Source organism: Leucopleurus acutus, assembly GCF_964270905.1.
Source record: "Leucopleurus acutus genome assembly, chromosome: 19".
Lineage (NCBI taxonomy): Eukaryota > Metazoa > Chordata > Mammalia > Artiodactyla > Delphinidae > Leucopleurus > Leucopleurus acutus.
The window spans coordinates 11,671,868-11,694,555 of NC_139161.1; the positions used below are offsets into that span (position 1 = coordinate 11,671,868).

Genomic DNA, 22,688 nt, shown 5'->3' on the forward strand with positions numbered 1-22,688 from the left:
GGTTGACAGAGGAAGGCCCCTCCCCTGGTTTTGCCTGGGCATGTACGGTCACCTCTACCACGGCCAGCACATAGAGGCCCTGTGAGCAAAGGCTGGGCTTAGTGGTCAGGGCATTCCCGCCCAGCTCCGTCCAGCTGGGGCAGCTGGGAGGGAAGTAGCCACACAGCCAGGGTCCAGGTACGGCCTGTCTCCCGGTCCAGGTTGTCTGGGCCTTGGAGCGTGGGAAAGGTTGGGCCTCTGGGGGTGGGGCCTGGCCTGAGGAACTGGGCCATGGCAGTGGGTGGGGGGTGTCGACCAGCCCTCCTGAGCATTCTGGCTTCCGGAGTGGTTTTCTCAGCCAGCCCGGCACCCGGGCCAGGCCTCCGTGGTGTCCTAGGCAGAGCTGAGGCAGCGCTGGAGTTGGGGCTGGAGCCCTGTGTCTGGGGCCGCAAACCCTGGATTGGGCCAGCCGGGCAGTAGGGATGGCCAGCTGGGGGCTGGTGCGTAGTACAGAACGGCCTGCCTCACACAGCCTGACACCTCACACCGCATTCGGGTCCCTGTCCCAAGACGATGCTAACCTTGGCCAGATCGCTTTGATGAGAGCCTGCAGAGGATGCAGGGCACTGGCCACCGTGACCATGCTCACTGGAGGGGCCAGGGCAGCCTTGGAGTGGACAAGCCTCATCCAAACCCCAGCCCGGGCTCTTGGGGCCGTGGGGCCAGCACTGATGATGCCCATTCCTTTGTCAGCCCCGTGGTGGGACCGCCACCTGGGATTGCGAAGACCTGAATTGATACAAGGTTCATAAAGCCCTTGCCGAGAGAAGGGCTAGTGCAGATGGTGCCAGGATCGGAGCTCCCAGCCCGGGGGCTCTGAGCTGAAAGCCCCTCTGGCCCTCCCTGCTGCTTGGGGCTCCCACTGTCCCCTCCCAGGTTGCTAACCACAGCACTCCGTGGGCAAGGACCTTGCCAAGAGGAAAGAAGCCTCCAGCCCAGTTCCCGGCCAGACTTGGCCGTGCAGCTCCAGCCCTGGCCAGGGCCCAGGCCGCCTCTGCTCAGGCTCTGTCTGGGCCTGGCTACTGGTCGGCGGGCGGGGGCTGGGGAGGTGGCAGCCAGGTCTGCCCACGCCTCTGCTGGCTGGGCACGGTGCCATGGCCAAACTCCTTGGAGGTGGAAGTGACACAGGAGCCCGCACGCTCTGTCTGAGGGTCAGGGGCCAGCTGGGGGGGATGGGGGGACTCTGGGTACCAGCAGTCCCCTCCCCCACACCCACCGTGGCAGTGCCCGCCCAGCAAAGCCTGTAGGACTTTGTCTGCTTCCAAACTTCTAGCCCAGGATGGCGGGGGAGAAACGGACCCCTTCAGAGCAAGGCTCATGGAGCCCCATCGTGCAGGGCCCAGGCTGGGGGGCCCGTCAGGGAGCTGTCTTTGCACCTGCCCAGCGTGCATCCCCCAGGGCTGGCCTGCTGGTCAGAGAGTATGAGAGCCCTTGGCAGGACCTGCTGCCGTGGGCTGGGGTTTTCAGAGGAGAGGCCACCTGGGTACCTGCACAGGTCTCCCACCAGGGCGAGTGGGTGAGTGCCCAGAAGGTGGTCCCTGGGACACGTGTGTGGCTCTGCCCCAGGGCAGTGGGGTCTCCCGTGACCTCTGTTTCCTTCCTTGCTGTGTCTATCACTGGAACGTCTTACAGTGAAGATATAAAGACATAATATTCATGTGACAAGCCTCTTCCGTTTTCAACATGAAAGGAAAAAGGAAGGAAAAGACACCCCAGATAAATGGCCCAGACTGAGGCAGGACACAGGGGGCTGCAAGCTGCCCACGAGGCTGGGAGAGGTGGAGCGGCAGGGGCAGCCCGGAAGGCTTGGAGCAAAGGGGGGCCCTGGAGAGCCCAGAACCGAGGCCAGAGGGCAGGGCTGGAGCGCTGTCCCATTTGCTCACTTACCACACTCTGGGACAGAGGTTCCTTCATTATGGACTCAGGAAGGGCCCCAAGAGGGTCCCCCAAGTTGGGAGACTGGCTGGCATGGGGCAAGGTAGGCACACAGCAGGAAACTCTGCCTGTTACTGGTTTGTCCCCTGCCCCGTAGAGCCGGGACTGGGGCCAGCTGAGCTGCAACAACCCCCACAAATCTCCCATGCAGTGGGACCCCCTTCTGGGATGGTGTCAAAACAGGCACCCTTGAGAGTCCCCACCCAGGGCCAGGATCGGTCTCCCGGGGGAGGAGGGCATGAAGTCCCATGCCTCCCCCACCCCCACCCCAATTCCAGCTTAGGGGACCAGTCAGGTCAGACACCCCTCTGGGCCTCAGGCCTGCTTCCTACCTGCCCCTGCCCCAGGTGGGTGGTCCTTGGGGGTGTGGGTGGTGGGTCTGCAGAGGTGGCCTGCTGCCCGTGCAGGGCCCCCCGGTGTGGGAGACCCTGTGAGGGGGCCGCCTCTGAGCCTCGGTTTCCCTGGATCCTCAAACCGGAAGGGCCCTGTGGGACGCCAGGCCGCTTCTTCCACCCAGCCTGGGGCCTGCCCACTGCCCCCGCCCACCGTGGTGTGGGAGAACTCAAGGTTCTCAGGCCAAGCTCCTGGAGAAATCCTTTATCCAGACCGACTCCTGGACTCGGTTGCTTCCCACTGTCCCCGGGAAGGGCAGGGCGGAGGGACTTCCCTGGGAGGGTGCGGGGGTGGGAAGGCCTGGGGGACATGGGGTGGGCCCGGGCGAGGCAGGAAGAGGCCTCAGTCATCCCACAGGCATGGCCCTCTGCCTCCAGGGTCCCTGGAGCACAGCAGGGGCCGCCCTCCATCTCCTGCAGGCTCTACCCGCCCGCCTGGGAGTCCAGCACTTCCCTTCCCAGCCCAGGGTCCCCTCCCCGGCTGGACATGCCTGTGGTCTGGCTGGGGCCCGTGGAAGCCCCAGCCTTGCGGTCTGGGAAGTCCCTGGCTCCTGGGCACCTTCGCCCCCTGCCCCTGGGTCCTCGCACGGTCTCCCTTTGGCCTGACACCCACCACAGAGGTCAGTTCACACCTTGGTGCCCGGCAGTTCTCACAGACTCTTCCTCTGAGGCCCGTGGCCAGGAGAGGCCTCTCTCGTCCACATGTCCCATTCCCGCACGGGAGTGGAGGGAAGGGGAGGGGAGCTGCCAGGGTCCCGGCGGGGCAGCCCCTCCCTCTCCCCCGCTTCAGGGCCGTGCCGCCTCTCTGCTGAGTCACCCGGTGTCTGGGAAGCTCCCAGGGCCAAGCCAGGCTGGATGAGGCATCACAAATTCACAAATTCCCCCTGCCTCCCGGGCAGGGAAACAGCTGCCCTGACTCACCTTGGGCCGGGCCTGCAGCCTTCTGGGGCCCCCAAAACCCTTGCAAACCCCGCCAGGCCCCTACACTCAGCCTAATGGGATGGTGAGCCCCCAGGTTCCAGTCCCCTGTCCCCTGGGATGGTCCCAAGCTAGGCTCTCTGCCCATGGAGTAGAGGAGACAAGGTGCCGGGGGCCCTGCTGGGGTGGGGGCTGAGCAGTGCAGCCCAGACCACCCACCAGGCACCGGGTGCTGCTCTGCGTGGAGTACTCTGTGTACATCCTTCCTATGCGATCCACTGGTCGCCACGGTAACCTGAGGAGGCTTGATCATCCTGGCCTTGGGCGCTGGGCTTGGGCAGATAGGGTATACAGTGTCGGAGGGTGCAGGTGAGCAGGCTACGGAGGCTGGCTGCCAAGGGAAACGCCAGGAGTGTCCTGGACCATAAGTGACTGCCTGCATCCCGCTGCCGCCGGTCAGGGCCTGACCCTGAGCAACCCTGGGGGCGTTAAAGCAGATGCTGACACTTCCATCCTCAGGCTCCTCTTGCATGTCTCTCTTCCTCTGCCTTCGTTCCTTTTCTTGGTCACCTGGGAGAGGGCACCCCAGTCTGATGAGGTGGTTAACTGGACCTGGGGAGAAGGTTGAAGATGCTGCCTGGGGGAAAGGCCGGCCCTCCCAGTGCCACCCAGGCGGTGGGCAGAGACTGCCGTGCACCTGCTGCTCCTGGACCTATCCAGGAGGTATCTACTCTAGCAGGTCTGCCGGCAGCTAAGAGGCCTTGGCCTGCGAGAGTCAGAGTCAGAGCCTCCGAGTCGAAGGCCCGCCCACAGGGCCACCTGTTTCCTACAGGCCCTGGGGCCCACAGTACGTGGCACCTGGCTGATGGGGGTGGGGGTGAAGGTAGGTCATTCGGCAAAAGTGCCATTCTTGGGGGTTTTGCAGTAACAAGAGGGTGTCAGGGCCTCAGGGGCCTGAGCGGGCAGCTTCTCCCACCTTGGCTTCTTGGCTGTTTGAAGACAGAAGCCCAGGGAGCTTGGGACCTGATAGTCAGCCCTGGAGAAGGGCTCCTTAGCGCTGTCCCTGCCCAGACTCACTCTTGCCCCCTGTGTCCACAGCCAGCAGCCGCCTGATGGGGAACTCTCCGGCCTCCTCTTTCATGGGCAGTTTCCTCACCAGCAGTCTGGGCTCAGCGGCCTCCGCGCATCCCAGTGGCCCCAACCCCTCCCCCTCGGATCAGGCCTACCGTGGCTCCCACCCCACCACCTCCCAGATCTGGTTCTCCCACTCCCACGAAGGTAAGTCGGGGCCGGGGCTCCCAGCCGCACCGCGCGGCTGGAGCCACTGACTGTGGTGCCCAGGGCCAGTGGTGAGGCAAAGGGCTCCCCCGCTGTGGCTGGCAAGAGCCAGCTGGCAGACCATGCCAAGCACTCTGGCGAGGGGCTGCCTCCCTGTTGAGGAAGCCCCCACGGGGGAGGTGGTAATTGGTTGGAAACAGGGGGCCAGTCTCGCCAGTCAGTGATCCTGGCCAGATGTGCACCAGAGATGGTCAGAGAGGGAAGAAGGGGGTGGGGCCAGGAAGGCTCTGGGGAGCCGAGGAAATGTGGAACACAGCTGGGCTGGCCGGGCAGGGCTGCGCCCACCTCCTAGACTCGGGGAGGCATGGGCTCCAGATGTGTCAGCTGGGAGGGAGGGGTGGGGAGGAGAGAGCTGTCAGCAGACTCCAGCTGCCACCCCGGGGGCCTGGCCGAGAACAGAGCCCCTCCCGGCCCCTTCCTCCCCCTCGCTTGCAGCCTCACACACACAGTAGGTGCCTCATGTGTCTCAGGCCTCGTAGCTGGAGAAGGGCCCCTGCAGACCCTTCTAGGACCCTGGGGCTCCCGTTGGCTTTCCCAGGGAGGGACAGAGCTCTGCACCGCCCAGCTCCCCACTGTCCGCTCAGCCCCTGGGCACTGTGACGTGGGCAGAGGCCCTGGGCCCCAGTGTCCCCCACCCGAGCTTCCTGGTATTGGCTTGGCCACCACAGCGTGGGAAGGGTTAAACCCGACAGCGGCTGGCACACGGAGAGGTAATTGCAGTTGGCAGCGGGCACAGAGGGCTCTCCGCTCCTGGCACCGGCACCGCCGTAACTCAATGACTGCTGAGCAGCGGGCGTTGTGTTTGCAGAGCACGTGGACCCACACACCGCGCCCGCTGCCACCCGCGTTCCAGGCAGGGAGATTAGCGCCCAGTGCTGCTGGAGAGCGAGAGAAACTTCTCTTTGTGCAACAAGAAAGGGGCTGTTTTCCAAACAGGACAGGTGACGAGTGAGGGACAGTTGTTAAAATAATCTGGGCTTTAAGCGCCGTGTGGAGCGCACATGTTGGGCAGGCGATAAGGAGCAGTTCTCCTCCCCGGTGGAGGGGAGGCCGGGCTGGCCCTGAGGACCCAGGTGGGCAGAGCAGGCTCCCTGGCCGAGACACCTCTGCTGCCTGCTTCCCACCCCTGCCTCTTAGCAGCCTCCCCGGGGGAGACCTGGTGCAACAGTGCCAGGCCCTGGTTCGGGGCTTCCTGGGCCGGCCATGGGTGGACCCCACAGGCTCGTGGCACCCCTCGCTCCCCTGCTCTTTCCAGCCCTTCCGCCTTCTGTGGCTGTCAGGCACACTCCTGGCCCTGGTGGGAGCATCTGGCTCCCAGGACGTCTGTGGGAGGGAGGAGAGGGCCGATTGCTGTGGCGAGGGCAGGGGATACCCACAGCAGCCATGTGGGACCACCTCGACCGAACTACCGGCCGCTGCCCTGCCCTGGCCCAGCCACAGGTGTGTGGGCACAGCCAGGCTGGCTGCAACGGTGGCCCCGGTCAGGGTCAGGATGGCAGAGCTCTGCGTCAGGAGACATATATCCCCCGCCGCTCCGGCCCACCCTTGGGGACCTTGCCGGCAAGGAGGGCAGTTTGTGGGCAGTGCCACCTGCCCTGGGGCCCGGGGAGAAGGTGCCCCTGTCTTGCCCCTCTGGGGACTGCTGGGGAGAGGCGGGTGGGAGGCAGCCTGCAGATAGCACCCTCAACGGCCTCCAGACACTCACTTCCCCCGGCCAACGGCTGCCTCGGCGGAGCTGCTTGTGGGACACCCCGCCGCGAACAGCCACAGCCTCAGAGCCACCTGGCAGTGACAGTTGTCACCACCCAGTGGGATGGGACCAGCGTGGGGGTAGCACCCTGGCTGTGCCGGCCCCCTACCCACCCTACCCATCCTGCATGTTGGGGAGGCAGCTACTTCGAGGCAAGGGCAGTTTGAGCAGCCCTGAAACAGCCCCGGGTCCTCCTCAGGCTGGACGTGCCCATGGTCTCACGGGGGAGGGCACGCGTGTGGGGCACTGGGCTCAGTGGGCAAACACTGGTGGATGCAGGACAAGGGGAAGCAGATGGGGCCTCCGAACCTCCCACCTCAACACAGCCTCTGGAACATGGGGTGGGTGGGGAGCAGGGCCCATCCGGGGCTAAAGATGAGTGTGGGAGAGCAGCAGCCCCCGGGGAGAGCACCCCAACCTGCCGGGTCCCACCTGAGGTAGCTAGTGCATCTGTCCTGGGGACCACACCACCTCCCAGGCCTGTGCCTCGGTCTCCCCCTCACACTCCCCCCTTCTCTGCCTCCGGGTAGGCTGCCCAGCCTGGGATCCCCTTCCTACGGGGTTCCCCTGCCCTCCGCCCTCTGCAGCCTCGCTCCGACAGGCCACGTGGTGTGGCTGCCTCGCTGTGAGCTCCCAGTGTAGAGGCCGGCGGGCGGGCGGGCGGGCGGGGCCGAGTGGCAGTGCTTGCTGGCGGGCTGCCCTGGCAGCTTGCCGGGCTGCTAGTTTGACTGGGTGCCAGCTGGCTCCCTGCGTGCTGGGGCCTGTTTCTCTGCCGTGTGTGTTCAGGGGAAAGGGGGGAGAGGTGGGCGGGGGGCACGCGACATGGCTGGAGAGCGGGGGCCGGCAGGCACGGTGGGCTGCCTGGGCGGGCTGCTCAGAGGTCTGACCTCACCCTCATCCTTTCACCACCCCCGGGATGGGTGGGAAGACAGGTGCCTGGCAAAGCCTGCTTGCCGCCCCCTCCCCAGCCTGGGGCTGGTCAGGGCTAGGCCCTTGAAGGGGTTCTTAGCTTAAGGGCAAGGAGGCCAGGATGGGCTCGGGGGATGTCAGCGGGGGCCAGGAGGGGTATGGGCCCAGGCGCCTTTCCACTCCAGGCAGGGCCCCCCAGCTCTCCGTGGGTGGACCCAGTCCACCATCTGTGGGACAACTGCTAGAGCAGGGGCCAGAGCTTCCTGGTTCCCTGGTGGAGCAGCTGGGGTGCAGGAGAAGCACCCCGGAGCTGGAGGAGCCGCCCAGGAACATCTGGCCTGGGGCAGAGCTTGTCTGTGCAGCCCTCGGGCCTCCTGGCCCCCCAGGTTCACCCAAGTGAGGGGTCCTGCCAGAGACTAGACTTTCCCTTCTGGGGCCTGGGGTGGGGTGGGCGGCGGAACTGGCCCAAGGCAGGGGTGAACCAGTGTCCAGCCAGCCTGTCCTGGGTGGGTCCTAGCGGGGGTGGGGTGCAGCACAGCTGGTCCTATTGTCAGCAAGCCTGGCCCCCTCCCTCCCTACCCCACCCCCGGTGGCCTGGTGGGACCACCCACAGGGCCATGAAAGGGGATTCTGTTCCTGGGGGTTCAGCTGGGGAGGGATGGGGGCCGGAGCTGCTGTGCTCCCACAGCCTGGGCTACTTATGGTCTCTTGTGCCACCTGGAGGGGGAGCCTCGAGAGGCAGCAGGCACATGTGCCAGCGCTGGCCGTTAGCCTGCCTGGCCTCTTTGTCAGAGCCGCACCCACCCCGGCAGCCACTTCTCCATCCAAGGCTGGGCTGACCTCCAGTGGGGGCAGGGGCTGCACCAAAGGGCCACTGGGCACCCCCTGCCGTTCCCGGAGCCCCAGCTTCCCTGAGCCCTGTCAGCTGTCCCTCTGTCCCCCTCTGTCCCCTCTGAGGCTTCAGGGCTCACCAGGGCTTCTGGGAGCATGTCTGTGTGAGGGACAAAGGTCCCAGCCAGTGTCACCATCTGTGTGTGGTGACACCGTCTAGACGAGCGCTCCACCAGCCCTTCTCTGAGGCAGGTCCCTGCCCTGGACCTGGTCCTTTTCCCCCAGACCCTGGCAGCTCCAACCCCTTCTCCTGGCCTCAGTTTTCTTGGTGGCCAAAATGGCCTCTGAATCGGCCCCCACAGGACCACTGACGATCACTGCCCCCCAGCCCAGTGAAGATGCCCCCACGTCTAAGCGGCACCCCTCACTCTGCCCACCTGTCCCTGCCCATGCTGGAGGCGAGGAGCTGGGTCAGTGGGAGCAGCTGGCTCCTCTGAGATCTTGGACAGCATGGGGGAAGGGCCCGAGCTACCCAGATCCAGATGTGGGGATCAGGGCTGCCCTGCCAGACAGGCCCTCTCCCGCCAGCTTCATCTTAGTCAGAAGGAGGCCTGTCCCGTCTGGACCTCTGACCCCCTCCAGAGCCTTCTTGGGCCAGCCCTCCCTGTGACCTTGGCCCCTCACTTGGCCTTGCGTCAGCCCGCCTCCTCATCGGGGTCTCAGCATCTGGGGACCCCTCTGTCCTTGCAGGTCCCCTGTAGCAACTGTCCACTGCTGGGCCGGGGGCCGTGGTGCCTTCCTGCGCTGACATTGCAGCAGGGGTGTGTGTGGGCAGCCCTGGGCCTGACAGGGCTGGGGAGAGGCCTGGTGTCACATCCAGGTGTGGGGCTGGCTTGCATTGTTCCTGCGGCCCCACGCCCCGTGTCTTAGGCACCCCGGGGTGGTGGCGGGGGGAGGCAAGGCTTGGAGTGTGCAAGAAGGCAGCGTGCGGAGCCGGGTGCAGGAGGCCTGGGCAGGGGCGGTGCAAGGGTTCCCTCCAGCTGAGCTCCCTGGCAGTCAGAGCTGCCGGCTGGGGTGTTCGTGAGGGTTTGGGAGGTCGTGCCAGCTTGTTCCCAGCTCCAAGCTCTGAGATTCTGTTATCTTCTCCATCTTTAGTCCTGCAGCGAGCCCTGGGACCCAACCCTCCCCAGCCCGCAGGCCTTGCTCCCTCGCAGGGACTGCTGCCGAGCCCTGCATCTCTGCTCTGTGCGGCCTGAGCCCAGCTCCTCCCTGCGCAGCACGTGCCAGGAGCCCAGGACTGTGCACAACCGCCTGGCTCCTGGGCTAGCTGCCCGCTGCTTTTGTTCCAGAGGTGCCCGCGGCAGCCTGGCACCTTCCCCCGGCTCTGAGCCACTCCTCCCGGCCTGGGAACAGACCAAGGCTGCCAGGCCCAAACCTGGGGTGACTGGGGGTCAGTGTGCGTGCGTGGTGGGCCAACTCTGATGGGATGGAGTGGAACAGGAATCATCCTGTGCCGCCCTCGGGCCCCCACCCCAGCCCCCAACTGTGAGAGGCTGAGGCCTGGCCACTCCCTGAGGGGCCCAGCTTCCAAAGCCACCTTCAGCCCCAGAAGGGGTCTCGCTAGGCTCCTCCCAGCAAAGCCCAGGGTGGTTGGTCCTGGGAGCTGCACTTTGATGCACGGCCTGGACACCCATGGGTTCTGACCACTGTAAACCTGAGAGGGCTTATGGACAGAAGCTGGAGTGTTTGGCAAGGAAGAGGGAGGACATGGGGAGGGGGCTGTTGCAAGGTTACCCACTTCAGATACTAGAGCAGGGGTGGTGGCAAGCGTCCTCCCAACTTGTTGCCAATGCCCCTCCTGTACCCAGGGCAGACATTATTAGTCAGTCACAGCACTTTCTAAACTGCATGTGGATGCAGCCTCAGAATCCTTCTTAATCCAGCATTCTGGGTGGTCACTATCGTTTAGTAGTCTTACGCACCACAGTCGAAACCCATTGGCACCCTGAGTGAAAGGGGTGTCACATGGGAGAGAGCCAGCACCCAGTTAGTGTTGGGCATTGGGTTGGGACCCCTAGCCTGGCACGTGTGGCAGAATTCAAAATGACAGGAGTGTGCAGGGCCCCAGGAGCAAGGGTGGTTTGCCTAGGTGTCTGCGGGGATTGCTGTGGGTCGAGAAAGGATGGGATCTGTCAGGGCTGGCAGGACACGGGTGGGGGGATGGCGTGGTCTGGTGGGGCTCTATCCAGAGGGGCTTTAGCCTCTGCTGAGCCCTGGAGGGTGGCCCCAACCCAGAGGAGATGGGTAGTTGAGATGGTCCGATCCAGGTTTCCCAGAGCCTGCCCAGAATGGCTGGCTATGTAAAAGGATGGTTCCTGGTCCCAGGGGTTGGGGGCCGAGCCAGTCATGTTGCGGGCAGCTGCCCTTGGGACCTGATGCCAGAACCCTGCTGGCAGCCCCTGGCCTTAACTCAGGGCTCAGTGGTGGGGAGAACTTTCTAGCAACTTGAGCCTCCAGAGAGGTGGCAATGCCTTTGTCAAGGTGGCATGGGGGGCAGGGGGCATCCGTTGCAGAAGGCCTTGCCCTCGTGGGTGTGCGTACAGGGAGCTGGGGCAGGACCCTGGTAGCATGGGGGTGATCAGAGCCCTGTGCGTCAGGCCCCTGGAAGAGTTTGCTAAGCCTTCAGTGTCTGCACTGAGCTCTGTGGGCCTGGGGGTGGGGATCTCGAGGGACCCTGTGGTGGGAGGACCCCTGACCCCCACCCCGCTCCAGGGATTCTGGTCCTCTGTTGGCTGGCCATGCACCCCTCCCCCAGGACCTGGCCAGGAGCACTCCCACCATAGGGGATGCTGGGGGCGGGGTGCCGGGGCGTCCCAGCAGCCCAAGGACCTGGTCTGTGCTGCCCCTGCCCCGTTCAAGACTGCTTCCACTTCACTGCACCTCATTAGGTGCTGATGGCGTCAACCTTTTGTCCTCCGTTGCCACTTATGTCACAGGATTGGGTTGCCTCCTGGCGACTCAGAGCGTGGGGCCAGGATGGGGGGCATCCTCAGTGAGGTGTTCCCTGAGGCCCAGGGCCTCTCCCCGGAGCTCACCAGGGGCCTCCAGGGCTCCGAGGGCAGCAGGGCCCAGGGATACAGCGTGAGCTCGCGTGTCAGTTGGGGTGATCACAGTAGCCCGACCTCAAGGGGTGTGAGGGCCTGGGAATGACGGGGTTCTGGACCACACCACCCCTGAAAGAGTACTGGGTAGAGGAACTCTGACACCCGTCCGCTGCTCCCTGAGCCCCCTCGAGAGCCCTGCACTACCACCACGTTCTCCTCTGCAGAAGCCCCTTCTCCCAGGCTGGACGCAGCGGCCCTGGCTTCTGGTTTCAGAACAGCTGCTCTGATTCATGAAAATCATTTTTTATTTTCTTCTTCAGTTCAGAGAGTACAGTCTTGTTGGGAGAAGAAAGGGTCCTTTCTGTGGCTGGGCTGGAAGGACTTCTCCCCTTCCTCCCTCGCTGCCCCCCACCCCAGATACCCACCCGTCCGGGCCTCTTTCCTCACACTCGCCCCGGCCGCCCCACTCAGCCCTGGCCCATACCCCCTCTGCTTCTTCTTCCGTCTCCCCCAGCTGCTCCCTCCTTCCTCCCTGAACCTTAATTCCCCTTCTGGGGTCCCAGAGGGTGGGGCTTCAGGCAGGCTGGAGATGGGGGAAGGGCCCCTGGTAGATTTCTGTCCCCTCATCCCTGGCCACCATCTCCGGGTCAGAAGTGGAAGGACGTGCATGGCCATCGCCCTCCCACTGCCCCCAAAGGGTGCGGCAGGAAGGAGCCCACCACTTGGCCAGCTGAATGCCTGCTTCCCGGAGGGCGGGTGGGCGGGAGGCCCAGACCTCCCGAGGGGTCATGGGGGTCTGTGCCTGGGAAACGGCGTCTGGGAAGGAGGAATTTACAGACTTCTGTTTACCAAAACGAGGCCCCGTAAAACATTTAACAGCAGCCAATTAAAGGAGGACAGCTGTGGTGGTTTAACCGCTCCCCACACTACACACACAGGCCTCTGCCCCCCTGCCCTGGCCCGCCCCACCCCCGTCCGGCTCTCTGCTTTTGTCAAGTCTTCCAGGAGCTGCGTTTAATCTAGGGAACATCTGCTCCAGATGTGTCTCTGCACACAAACCAGGCCAGTTGGCCAGGCTCTCCGAACTCAGCCGTGCCCTCGCAGGAGGGGGCTGCAGGGGGACAGGCCTGGGGGGCGGTGGGCACCTTCCCTGCGTCCTCAGATGGGCCTGGGATGTGAACCCCCAGTGGGGAGACGTCTTGGGACTTCTCAGAGCTTTCACAACGTGCACGCTGGTGGAGAGCCTCCGAATGGGGCTGGCACGGGCCGTGTTCTGCGTGGAGCACCTCTTGGGGATAAGCGTTCCAGAGCTTGACCTCAGATCCCCTGGGCTAGAGAACGTGACACTGTGTCATTAGGGCTGAACGGTGGCTACTGCCGAGGGGGCTGCCAGGAGCAGGGTGCAGGGTGCGCCATTTGGACTGGGGGCCTTGATCCTGGGGCATCCCAGAGTGTCCCTGTTGGATGCCTGCCCATTTCCCATTCTGAGTGGTACTCCTGGGGCTCCTCGTCCATCCCTACCTCTGAGCTGGGTTCCACAGCCCCACCCACGCTGGCATAGCTCCCCCTCAGCCTCAGACCTGCCAAGGGGCCTCTGGGCCCCCCACGCTCACGGTGAGCTCCAGGGCTGCCCCCTATGCCCCCACAGATGCCCCCAGCACTGAGACAGAGCCGGCCTTCACTCTCCATCTCAACAGCTGCAGCAACATGGCAGGCCGGCCTCCGGGCCTCTGAGGGCCTGGGGGCCTGGAGGTCTGTGCTATGGCTCTGAGCCTCCCCTTCTGGAAAGGTGTTTGTCTCGTGTATTCTGTGGAGTGGAGCGGAGCGTGCGGCCATGAGTTGCCACAAGGAGTTCCACTGAAACGGCAAAGGGCTTCTGTCCTAAAAGGAGTTTGGAAAACAGTTAATGAGCAGGTTCACACGGAACTCCCTGACTCAGACTCATCCGTGACTTCAACACGACGCACTAAGTGGGGTGCTGGCACCCCTGCTCCCCAGGCATGGGGCTCGCAGCTCCCTTGTTTCAAGGCACAGTTATGACCTTGTTCAAACACTTGCCCTGCGACCCGCGCCGTCCCCTCGGGGACTGCTGCCTCAGGGCCCTGCTCCAGCCCCTCCCTCTCCCTGTCCCTGAGGCCACTGCTCCCTGGGGAGACCCAGTGACTCCTACTCCCCCGTCAAAGCCCAGGAGCCCCAGAAGTCAGGTGGGAAGCCGCTCCCAGCAGCCGGTCACTCTTGGGACAATCATGGGGTCCCCAAGACAAACTCTTCTGGGACTCATTTTCCATGGGGAAAATGTTCAGAGCATTAGCTCGAAGCATGAGTTGTGGAGTAAGACAGCGTCCTGCCCACCCCAGCCCAGCCGACTCGGCCATCCCAGCTGCAGGCCCTCCACCCACCCCTGCCCCCTCACTGCTGGGCCTGGTGGGGAAGGACCAGCTGTGAGGAGCCACATTCCAAGTGGCTGGTAGCTCTGGGCGTCCAGCAGACACACCTCCCCTGGATGTGCCTGGCCAGGACGCCAGTGCCTAGATGGGCCTCCCCGGCCAAGTGTTAGTTCTGTCTGTCTTCATCCCTTCTGGGGGGCAGGGTGTGTGTCCCAGGTGGCCAGAGTGAGGTCCAGGGTGTGGCTGGTATTCCTGTGCTGGGCAGGGCCAGGCCAGGAGGACAAGTCCAGGCCCCTCAGAGGGACAGAGAGGGGCCTGCTTGACCTGACTGGGAAGCTCCAGGGAGGGTCTCAGGCTGGGGACCGATGCAGGGAACTCTCCTGGGGGCGATGCTGCCACGGCTGGGCACCAGCTCCTTTTGCAGATCTCACAGCACAGAGGAGGCCCGGCTGGTGGAGAGCCCCATGCCTGCGGCCTCCAGCAAGGCAGAAGCCTGTCACACCCAACTAAGTCAGCCCGGGGTGTGGGTCACTGACCCCAGAGCCACTTGCTCACCGGGAGGCTATGGGTGGTGCAGGCGCAGGTCGTGTCCAGCCCTGCCCCTCCTGGCCAGAAGCTCAGCCAGGGCTGCAAGGGCCTCTGTCCACTGTGTGTGACCACCGCATCTCCCTCCTCCCAAGATGCTCTCCAGAGCCCCTTTTGTTGCCCTGCCTCAAAGCTCCCGCGCTGCCAAGTGCTGCTGGGTGAAAAATCAAAGGCTCCCTCCTCCCTCCTCCACGCTCTCCCCAGCCCATCAGCAATTCAATTTGTGCCACACCGGAGGGATGGCATCAGTCGAGTCAGAGTTAATATGATGTATTGATGGGTTGATTTCCCACCGGCGGGCTGCACGCACCAGGCTCCACGGGGCATCGCTCCCGGGCCACCCGCCAGCTTCTCGCCTCCCTGGGGTCAGGGCGGGTGCGAGCCTGGGGCCTGGAGGTGCCTCTACAGCTGTCTCCTTGCTTCTCTAGCTCCAGGGTACCCCAGATTTTCAGGGAGTCTGGCATCTACCTTCCTACCCATGAGCCACTTGGATCACCATGGAAACAGCAATGTTCTCTATGGGCAACATCGTTTCTATGGAACCCAGAAAGGCAAGTGCTGGTGTGGGGCCGTTAGGGATCGCGTGGGGCCTGGGGCACAGGTCATCCTGGAGGGGTGGAGGGCAGGGCTGGGGGCTTCTGGGGTGCCAGGTAAAGGTGGCCAGCCTGGGTGAACCCTCACCTCCAGGTCTCAGGCCACGGCAGGGATAGGGGCTGGAGGAGGGTGGGCCTGCTTCTCAGGCCGCTGGAGACTTTGAACTGCAGGGCCCAGGACCACAGCCAAGCAGCAGGTTACATGCCGGGGTCAGGCGAGCTCGCTGAAAACACAGCCGAGCTCCCTGAGCTCTCGTGGCTCAGATGAAAGCATCGCAAACAACCGTGGCCCTGAGGGGTGGCACCCAGGTCCCTCAGCACCTGGCCTTTTGCTGTAGCACCCCCCACCCCGCCCCAACAGGGGTCCCAGGGACATCGGGTGGGAGTAGGGAAGGCCCCCCAGAAGCCTGTACTTCATGCCTCACCAAGCTAGGCAACACGAGGCCCAGGACCCACCCCACACCTGGGCCTGAGGTCAAGACAGGGCAGGGGACGGGTGGTGGCGGGGGCGGGCGGCAGCAGGGAAGGGGGGCAATAGTGTGCCCCCAGCAGACAGAGGAACATCTACCCTGTTGGCAGGAGGTGTCGCTGGAGAGGGGATGCTGAGGTTGAGGCTTTGCTGATGAGAAGGCGGGGTTGGTGGAGCCATGGGGAGGGCATTCCGTGAAGAGGGCATGCTCACGCCATGCACGCACACACTCACACGTCTGTGTGCAAAGGCCCAGCCTCAAGGAGCCCGTGGGAGATGTAGCCACCTGGAGATGAGACAGGTGTGGGGAGTGGCCTGAGGCCTTGGTGCCCTGTCTGCAGGATTTTCCTTGGTGGGGTGACGTCTCATTTGCATTTTATAAAGATCTTCTGGGGGTGGTGCCCAAGAAGCTGGGGCAGAGAGATTTTTCGGTTAGTTACTGTGTTTAGATGACAAATAATGGACTTGAATGGGGACATGGGATCCCATGGGAGACCTGAAATGGGCATGAGGGTCAGGGGGTTCCCAGATAACCCCCCATTTGTGGCCCAGCCTGTAGGAGGGCGGCGCACCTGCAGAGGAGCAGTTCAGAGGGGAGGGGTGAGTTCAGCTTCCATGCAGAGGGACTGGGGGACCTGCCTTCCCAGGGGTGACTGGACATTCATGGTGGGGGGTCAGTGCCAGAGGGGTGGGTTAAGAGGTTGACCCAGGCCAAGGAGAGGGACCACCTGGGTAAGAAGGGTGGATAAGAACAGAAGCAGCTCCGGGGAGCCCAAGGATCCCCAAGATCAGGGCTCTGAGTGGGGGTCGGCTTCAGGTGGCAGCAGCTAAGCAGGAGAGAGTCCTGAAGGGTCTCACAGAAGGAAGGGGACCCCAGAGAGGTGACCCTGCGAGGAAGGTTGGGGGCGGGCCTGTGGCCAGCCCTCCTGCCCTTCCACCGCCGACCCCAGCCCCTTCTCACAGCCTCCCACTCTGTGACCTCAGCTTGTCTATGTCCTGGAGCCCATCTTGCATCTTTGTCCAGGCAGGGCTAGGGAAGGCCTTGGCCCAGCCCAGGGCTGGCCAGCTTTGATTGGTGCAAGTAAGACCCCGCCTACAGACAGGGCCGGGAGAGCTCCCCAGCCCCATCAAGGGTAGGGACAGACGCTGGACGCTCCCAGGGAACCAAGTCTCCTCGGGGCTGGAGGCCAGGTGCACTGCTGCCCAGAGGACAGCCCCCCCGCAGGCCTCAGGCTGAGCGCCTCAAACTCCCACATCAGCCGCTTGTGTGCTGCTGACAGTGCTTGTCAGGAGCAAGCAGGTGGTCCCAGCCCCAGAAATCGGACCCACAGCTAGGGACCCCCTCCAGGGTGTGGGCCCCTGGCTTCCAGGAGCACTCCCTGGCTGGTGGCCTCCGGCTTTCACAGTGCTGTGGTGGAGCCCCACCCAAGAACACTTTGGTTTTGGAAATTGAGCTAATTAGGTTTAGCTACACTCTTCCCCCTTGCTTTAATTAGCAGGAAATTGACAAGTAATTTACATGACTCAGGACGGTTTTACAAGTTCTGAAGGTTTCTTTTGTTCCCTCTCTGCTCCATGCCATCCAGGGTGCCAGCTGGGTGTAGATGGGGTTGGCCCCCCAGGGTCCCCAGAGGCAGGCTTAGGGAGCTGTGGGTGTCCCCAGGGCTGGCTGGGGACCCAGGTAGAGAGCAAGGCACCCCAGGTTGAGGGCCCATGCTGGACAGCAAGCCGTGGCCCAGCGCAGGGAGCTGGGGTACACCTGCCACCCACCCAAGCTGGATGGGCCCAGAGCTGTAGAGGCATTGAGAGCCCATAGTGGACTAGGTGGGGACGGCCATCTGGGACCATTTTCCTTTCTTTAAATGATCCTAGGCCCCCAGCCTGGCTGGGGGCCTCCCAGGGTATTCAGGAGGTAGGTGGGCCTGGTCCTTCACACCCGGCCCATTCTCAGACACACACCTGCCCTGGGCCTCACTTCCTCCTGGGGGTCTTAGCACTTACAGGGGGCTACTAAAGGCTGTCCACTTTACTGTCCACAGTGCACGGTCCTGCTTACAGGGGCGTCTCTCAGGCAACTCTCCACGTGGCTTGGCATCCTGAGCTGTGTGCTGTGCACTTAGCCATTCCCCAACTGTGAGCCCACAGCCTCCGTAGCTTTTAAGGTTCTGATGGCTGTGTGTAAAGACCCAACCAGTCTACACTTCCCCAGCATCGTGTGGGGTTGGGGGAGATGCCCGTGGCCCCAGACCTCACCCCCTGGCTCTGGTCAGGGCACACTGCCACCCGCTCCTGCCTTCCCTTCACTAATCTCCATGGGTACAGCCGGGCACAGGGGCTGGGCTCTTTGCAGCTCCCATCTCCTAGGGGCTGAACATAAGTCAAAAGCTCTGGGGCATGGGGAGTCAGTGTTTAATGGGGACAGAGCTTCAGATTGGGACGATGAAGAATTCCCGAGATGGACAAGGGTGAAGGCTGCATCACACGAGTGTACTAATTACCACTGAACGGCACACTTAAAAATGGTTAAAGTGGTGATGTTTACATCACGTGTATTTTACAATTATAAACCTTCCTCATAGAGTGCCAGTGGGTCAGTGTCAGCTGGCAGTGGGGAGGCACCTGGTACAGTGTCTTGGGGGCACTGAGCCCTCCAGCCCCTGCCCCAGGCTTCCCGGTGACCTCAGCTCTCTCGGCACACAGATAACTTCTACCTGCGCAACCTGCCGCCCCAGCCCACGCTCCTGCCCGCCAACCACAACTTCCCCAGCGTGGCCCGGGCCGCCCCCGGCCACCCCATCGGCTCCTGCAGCCGCGACCGGGGCGAGGCCGGCCACCTGCAGAAGGGCGCCAAGGAGTTCGACCGCTTCCTCATGGGCAAAGAGAAAGCCGGCAAGGCGGCCGAGGGCAAGGAGCGGCCGGCGGTGGAGGAGGACGTCGTCAGGGGGCGGCACAAGCTGGTGCTGCCCGTACCGGGGGACTCGCACTGCAAGGAGGGTGGCGTGGCCCGGGGTGCCTGCGAGGGCCGCCCCAAACACCTGGCCTCCTGCCTTCTCAACACCAAGGTGCTCGACGGTGAGCTGGGCAGGTCCGCGCTGGCCAGCTGCGCGGGGGGTGTGCTGGGGCGGCCGGGTGTGGGCGTGCCGGCCTCCGGACGCTGCACCAAGGAGGCAGCTGGCCCCGTGGAGCCTGGGCCAGCCTTCGGCGAGTGCCTGGAGCGGAGGCAGCTGCTGCACCATGCCGTGCCCTACACGGTGCCGTCTGGCCTGCCCGCCGGGCCGCCCCCACCCCTCAGCACGGCCGCCGGCTCCTTCCCCTGCCTGCAGCTGCATGGGGGCCCGGATGGGCTCTGCCCCCTGCAGGACAAAGTCCCCCGGGACCCGAAGGCCAGCGGGCCCACCTTCGTGCCTTCCGTGGGACACCTGGCTGACAAGAGCCGCCCGTTCCAGGTGGCCGAGGCCTGTGCCGTGGCGGGTGAGGGCAAGGACCGGCACCTGGATGGGGCTGCAGTGCCTGACCATGCTGCGCTTTATGGGGTCTCCTATGCCCACCTGAAGGCCGAGGGCAAGGGCGAGCGGCGGCCCGGGAGCTTCGAGGCGGCCCTCAACCCCCGGCTGAAGGGCCTGGAGTACCTGGACAGCGCAGGCCCCGAGGCCCCCTTCCCGGGGCTCCCCAAAGCAGGTCTGGACAAAAGCGGCTACTTTGAGTTACCCGCCCGCTCACAGGACTGCGCCCGGCCAAGTCACCAGGACCCGTTGGGCGGGAAAGTCACCCAGGCCTGCTGCACTTTAGACAAGACTGCCAGCAAGGAGACCCCTGTGGGTGCCCCCGGGGCCCAAAAGGTGGCTCGTATCCGGCATCAGCAGCAGTCGGTGGCCCCCGAGGTAGAGCCGGGGGGCAGCGGGGCTGAGGCCAAGCGCAAGTCTCTGGAGCTGGCGTCTCTGGGCTACGGCGGGCCGCCCCCGCCCCCCTGGAGTGTCCAGTCGGGCCAGGGGGCCACCGTGGCCATCAGCGAGGAGTGCAAGGCTGGCGCCTACCTGGACCCCTTTGGCGGCACCCTGCAGCAGGCCGCCCTCCTGCCTCAGGACCTGCCCGCCCCGCCTGACGAGGTCTCGGCCATGAAGAACCTGCTCAAGTACAGCAACCAAGCACTGGTCGTCGGCCAGAAGGTGCCCTTCGTGGGCCTGGGAGGCCTGAAGGCCAGCTGTGCCCAGCAGGACGGGAAGTTCCCCGCCTCCAAGGGCACGGGCCAGGCTCCCGGCGACATGGAAAGGCCCGACTGTGCCCGAAGCCGAGAGCACGACGCCCCGCATGGCGATGGGGAGGTGCGGCAGCCGCCTGTGGGCATTGCGGTGGCCTTGGCCCGGCAGAAGGACACGGTGAGCCGGGCGGAGTCAGCCTACAGTGCCAACACAGGGCGGCAGGGCCGGGCAGCCCCCGCCTTCAAAGGTATGGCCCCTCCACAGAGAGGGAGGCGTGGGGCTGTGTTGCTGACCTGCCCTCATCCACGCACCTGAGGCTCCCAGGGCTGGGCCCTGGGCCTTTGTGCCCATCACCTCCCCATGTCTCCAGGCCCTCCCAGGGCTGCCCTGCCCTGCCCCTTCCCTGCGAGGGCCACGGGGCAGAAGACCCTCTCTTAGTTCGTCAGCCCCCCTGGCTCGAAGTAGGGTTCCTGCTGGCTCCCCAGCCGCCCCAACCCTCGCCCCTTTCTACCATCTTTAACCTGTGCAGCTGGCGGTGGGCCCCGCTCCGCCCACGCTCTGGACCTGGAGGCCGAGGAGGAAAGGGTGCGTCTGTGCGAGGACCGCTTGGGGCTCGCCGGCCGTGAGCTGCTGCTGCAGTAAGAACCGGGCTGCAGCCTTCGGGGTGGGGTCCGGGCCGTGCCTCTGGGCTCAGCCGATATTGCCGTGTGGGATTAAGTGGCCGCTGTGTCAGGTTTTGTGGCCTGTCTCGGGCACAGCTGTGCACCCACCCCAGGCTTTGCTGGGGTTTCTGTCTCTGTTGGAGGGAGTTCTGCTAACTCCCCCTCCCTCCTCTGCTAATTCCCCTTCTGCTGGGGGACTGCTGCTGGGACAGATACCTCTGGCGCTGAGCGTGACCCCGAGGGGTGAGGTGGAGCAGCTGGGCCAGGGGTGGCAGCTGTGCTGAGCCCCCACCCATCCCCCGTGACGTACAGGGACAACAAGGACCTCGTGGAGTTCGCCCGGATCCACCCGTCAAGCGGCTGCCCTGGAGACCTGGCCCCCCATCTCATGATCGCCGGGGGCTCCTCCCTGCAGAGCAGCCAGCTGGGCGGGGACCCAGCCCCCCATCCCCACCCTGCCCACCCCCCCTGGCTGCCCCGCACCCGCAGCCCCTCCCTGTGGATGGGGGGACATTCCTACGGTCAGTGCTCTGAGGGCAGGTAGGGGTGCATGGGGCAGGACAAGAGTCCTGGCCGGGCGTGGTGGTCATTGTTGGCCTGGGGCTGACAGCCCTCAGCCTGGAGCCCTGCTTCCTGCCCCGCACTGCCTGACCTCAGTGCCCTGTCTCCCCAGGCCTCGGGCACCCTGCCCTGCACCAGAACCTGCCCCCCGGCTTCCCTGCGTCCGTGCCTGGCTCCATGCCCCCCGTCTTCCCCCTCTCCCAAGATGCCCCCACACAGCTCGTCATCCTGCCTCCTGAGCCCACGCCCCACGCCGCCCCCCACGCGCTTGGTAAGGGCCCCCCGGGCCAGGCTGTTCGCGTGTGCGGCTGTCAGAAGTGGGTCTGAGGAAGGGAGCAGCCCCCCACGGGGGTAGGGGAAGGGACAGGGAGGCAGGCACCCGGCCAGAGCCCGGGAGGCAGGTGCGAGGCGGTCAAGCGGGAGGTGAGGGCTGGCAGAGGCCAGCTCGGTGGCTGGGATGCAGCCCTGCGCTCTGTCCCCGCCGGGGGCTGACGAGCCCTTTGGCCCGGCCCACAGCTGATGTCATGGACCAGGCTTCACTGTGGCCCCCCATGTACGGGGGCCGGGGCCCTGCCTCCCACATGCAGCACCCAGGCCAGCTCCCTGTCTACTCGCGGTCCCAGTTCCTACGGCAGCAGGAGCTCTACGCCCTGCAGCAGCAGCAGCAGCGGGCCGCTCAGGCTCTGGAGCAGCAGCGGGCCACCCAGTTCCAGGTACCTGCCCCCTCGGCCACACCCAGCTGGGACCCAGGACACTGCTGGCTGCCTCTCTGCTGCAACCTGGCCTGGCCCAGGAGTCCCCACTGCACACTCCCCCCACCCCTGCCCCACGCTGATGTGATGCCCTGAGCAGGGGGCCCAGCCGGGCTGAGCCTCTGCCCCAACCCAACAGCAGAAGCCTGAGGACCGCCACCTGGAGCTGGAGGAGCCCGCCCAGGAGAAGGCCTTGAAGTCCACCCACAAGCCAGTTGCCTTAACCCCCACGGCCAAGGGCACCCCCTCACCCGCCACCGCAGGCCCTGCCAAGCTGTCACCCTGCTGCCACTCTCCCGCCCCGAAGCCCCCCGCCGCCAGCTGCCCTACACCACCGCCGCATCCTGGCGCCCCGTGCACTTTATCCGTCTGCCCCACCGGCAGCCCCGGGCCAGGCTCCAAGCTGCCCAGCGCCGAGGAGAAGAGTGGGGAGGGCCAGCGGCCCGGAGCCGACCTCAACACGTTGGAACCAGGTGAGAGCGGGCGGCACTGGGCTGGCCTTGGCCTGCCCCCCTCCACTCAGGCCTGTCACTTGTCTGGTGGGCAGGGCTGCCTGGCTTAGCACCTTCAAGGGTGTCCTCACCGACCCAGTCCCCCCAGTAGGGCCTGGGGCAAGGTCGCCTGTCCCTCTGCTCTTTCTCTTCCTTCTTCTCCACAGTCCTTCTGGGGGACCCACAGGGGAGGCACTCAGGGCCCCCGCCCCTGGCAGATGGGGCAGGATGAAGGTCAGGCCCAGCCGGCTGGCACTGGAGCCTTGTGGATAAGGAAGCGCCTGGCCTGCCGGGGACAGTGGCAGGACCACAGGGCAGCAGGCACGAAGCTGGGCAAGGGAGCTCATCCTCACTGTCAGGGCCCGAAATGCCACCACTTGGGCCCAAGGCAAGGAGAGGCAGCCTGTGGTGGAGGGTCCGGGCCCAGCCTCGGCCTCTGCAGCTGCCCTCCCACCCTCCGCCCCGCAGCTCCTCCACAGCTATTTGATTCTCTCTGAATTAGGCTGAGCGTGTACACGGGAAGCCCGTGTGGCGAACATAAAATTCGTCCCAGTTCCACAAGAAGGAGGCTGAAGCCATCCGAGGTTGTTGGGTTTTTTTTTTTTTTTTAGAGTTTTTTCCTTTTTTTTTTTTCTTTTATTGTAGTTAATGGGGCATAATGCCTCCGACAGGCTGCCAGCTCGTTCTGGTTCAGGGAAAGCCCTGATTCAAGTATCTTGTTTTAAAATCCCCCTTTTCTGGTTAGACACACCACACAGACCAGAGATGGCCTC

General features: G+C 64.6%; 1 protein-coding gene across 2 annotated transcripts in view; it reads left to right on the plus strand.

The window, feature by feature from the left end:
* The window catches only part of BAHCC1 (BAH domain and coiled-coil containing 1), a gene marked incomplete at both ends in the record, with an annotated part of 53,789 nt that overhangs the window by 15,106 nt on the left and 15,995 nt on the right, over positions 1 to 22,688 (plus strand). Inside the window, 8 exons of one of the 2 annotated variants that reach the window (XM_082860270.1) lie at positions 4,387 to 4,562; positions 14,617 to 14,751; positions 17,951 to 19,696; positions 19,979 to 20,087; positions 20,424 to 20,632; positions 20,785 to 20,943; positions 21,189 to 21,385; positions 21,564 to 21,951. In XM_082860270.1, the coding sequence (XP_082716396.1) occupies positions 4,387 to 4,562; positions 14,617 to 14,751; positions 17,951 to 19,696; positions 19,979 to 20,087; positions 20,424 to 20,632; positions 20,785 to 20,943; positions 21,189 to 21,385; positions 21,564 to 21,951 (3,119 nt within the window). The remainder of the gene's footprint in view (positions 1 to 4,386; positions 4,563 to 14,616; positions 14,752 to 17,950; positions 19,697 to 19,978; positions 20,088 to 20,423; positions 20,633 to 20,784; positions 20,944 to 21,188; positions 21,386 to 21,563; positions 21,952 to 22,688) is intronic. The other variant, XM_082860271.1, reaches the window with a different exon arrangement.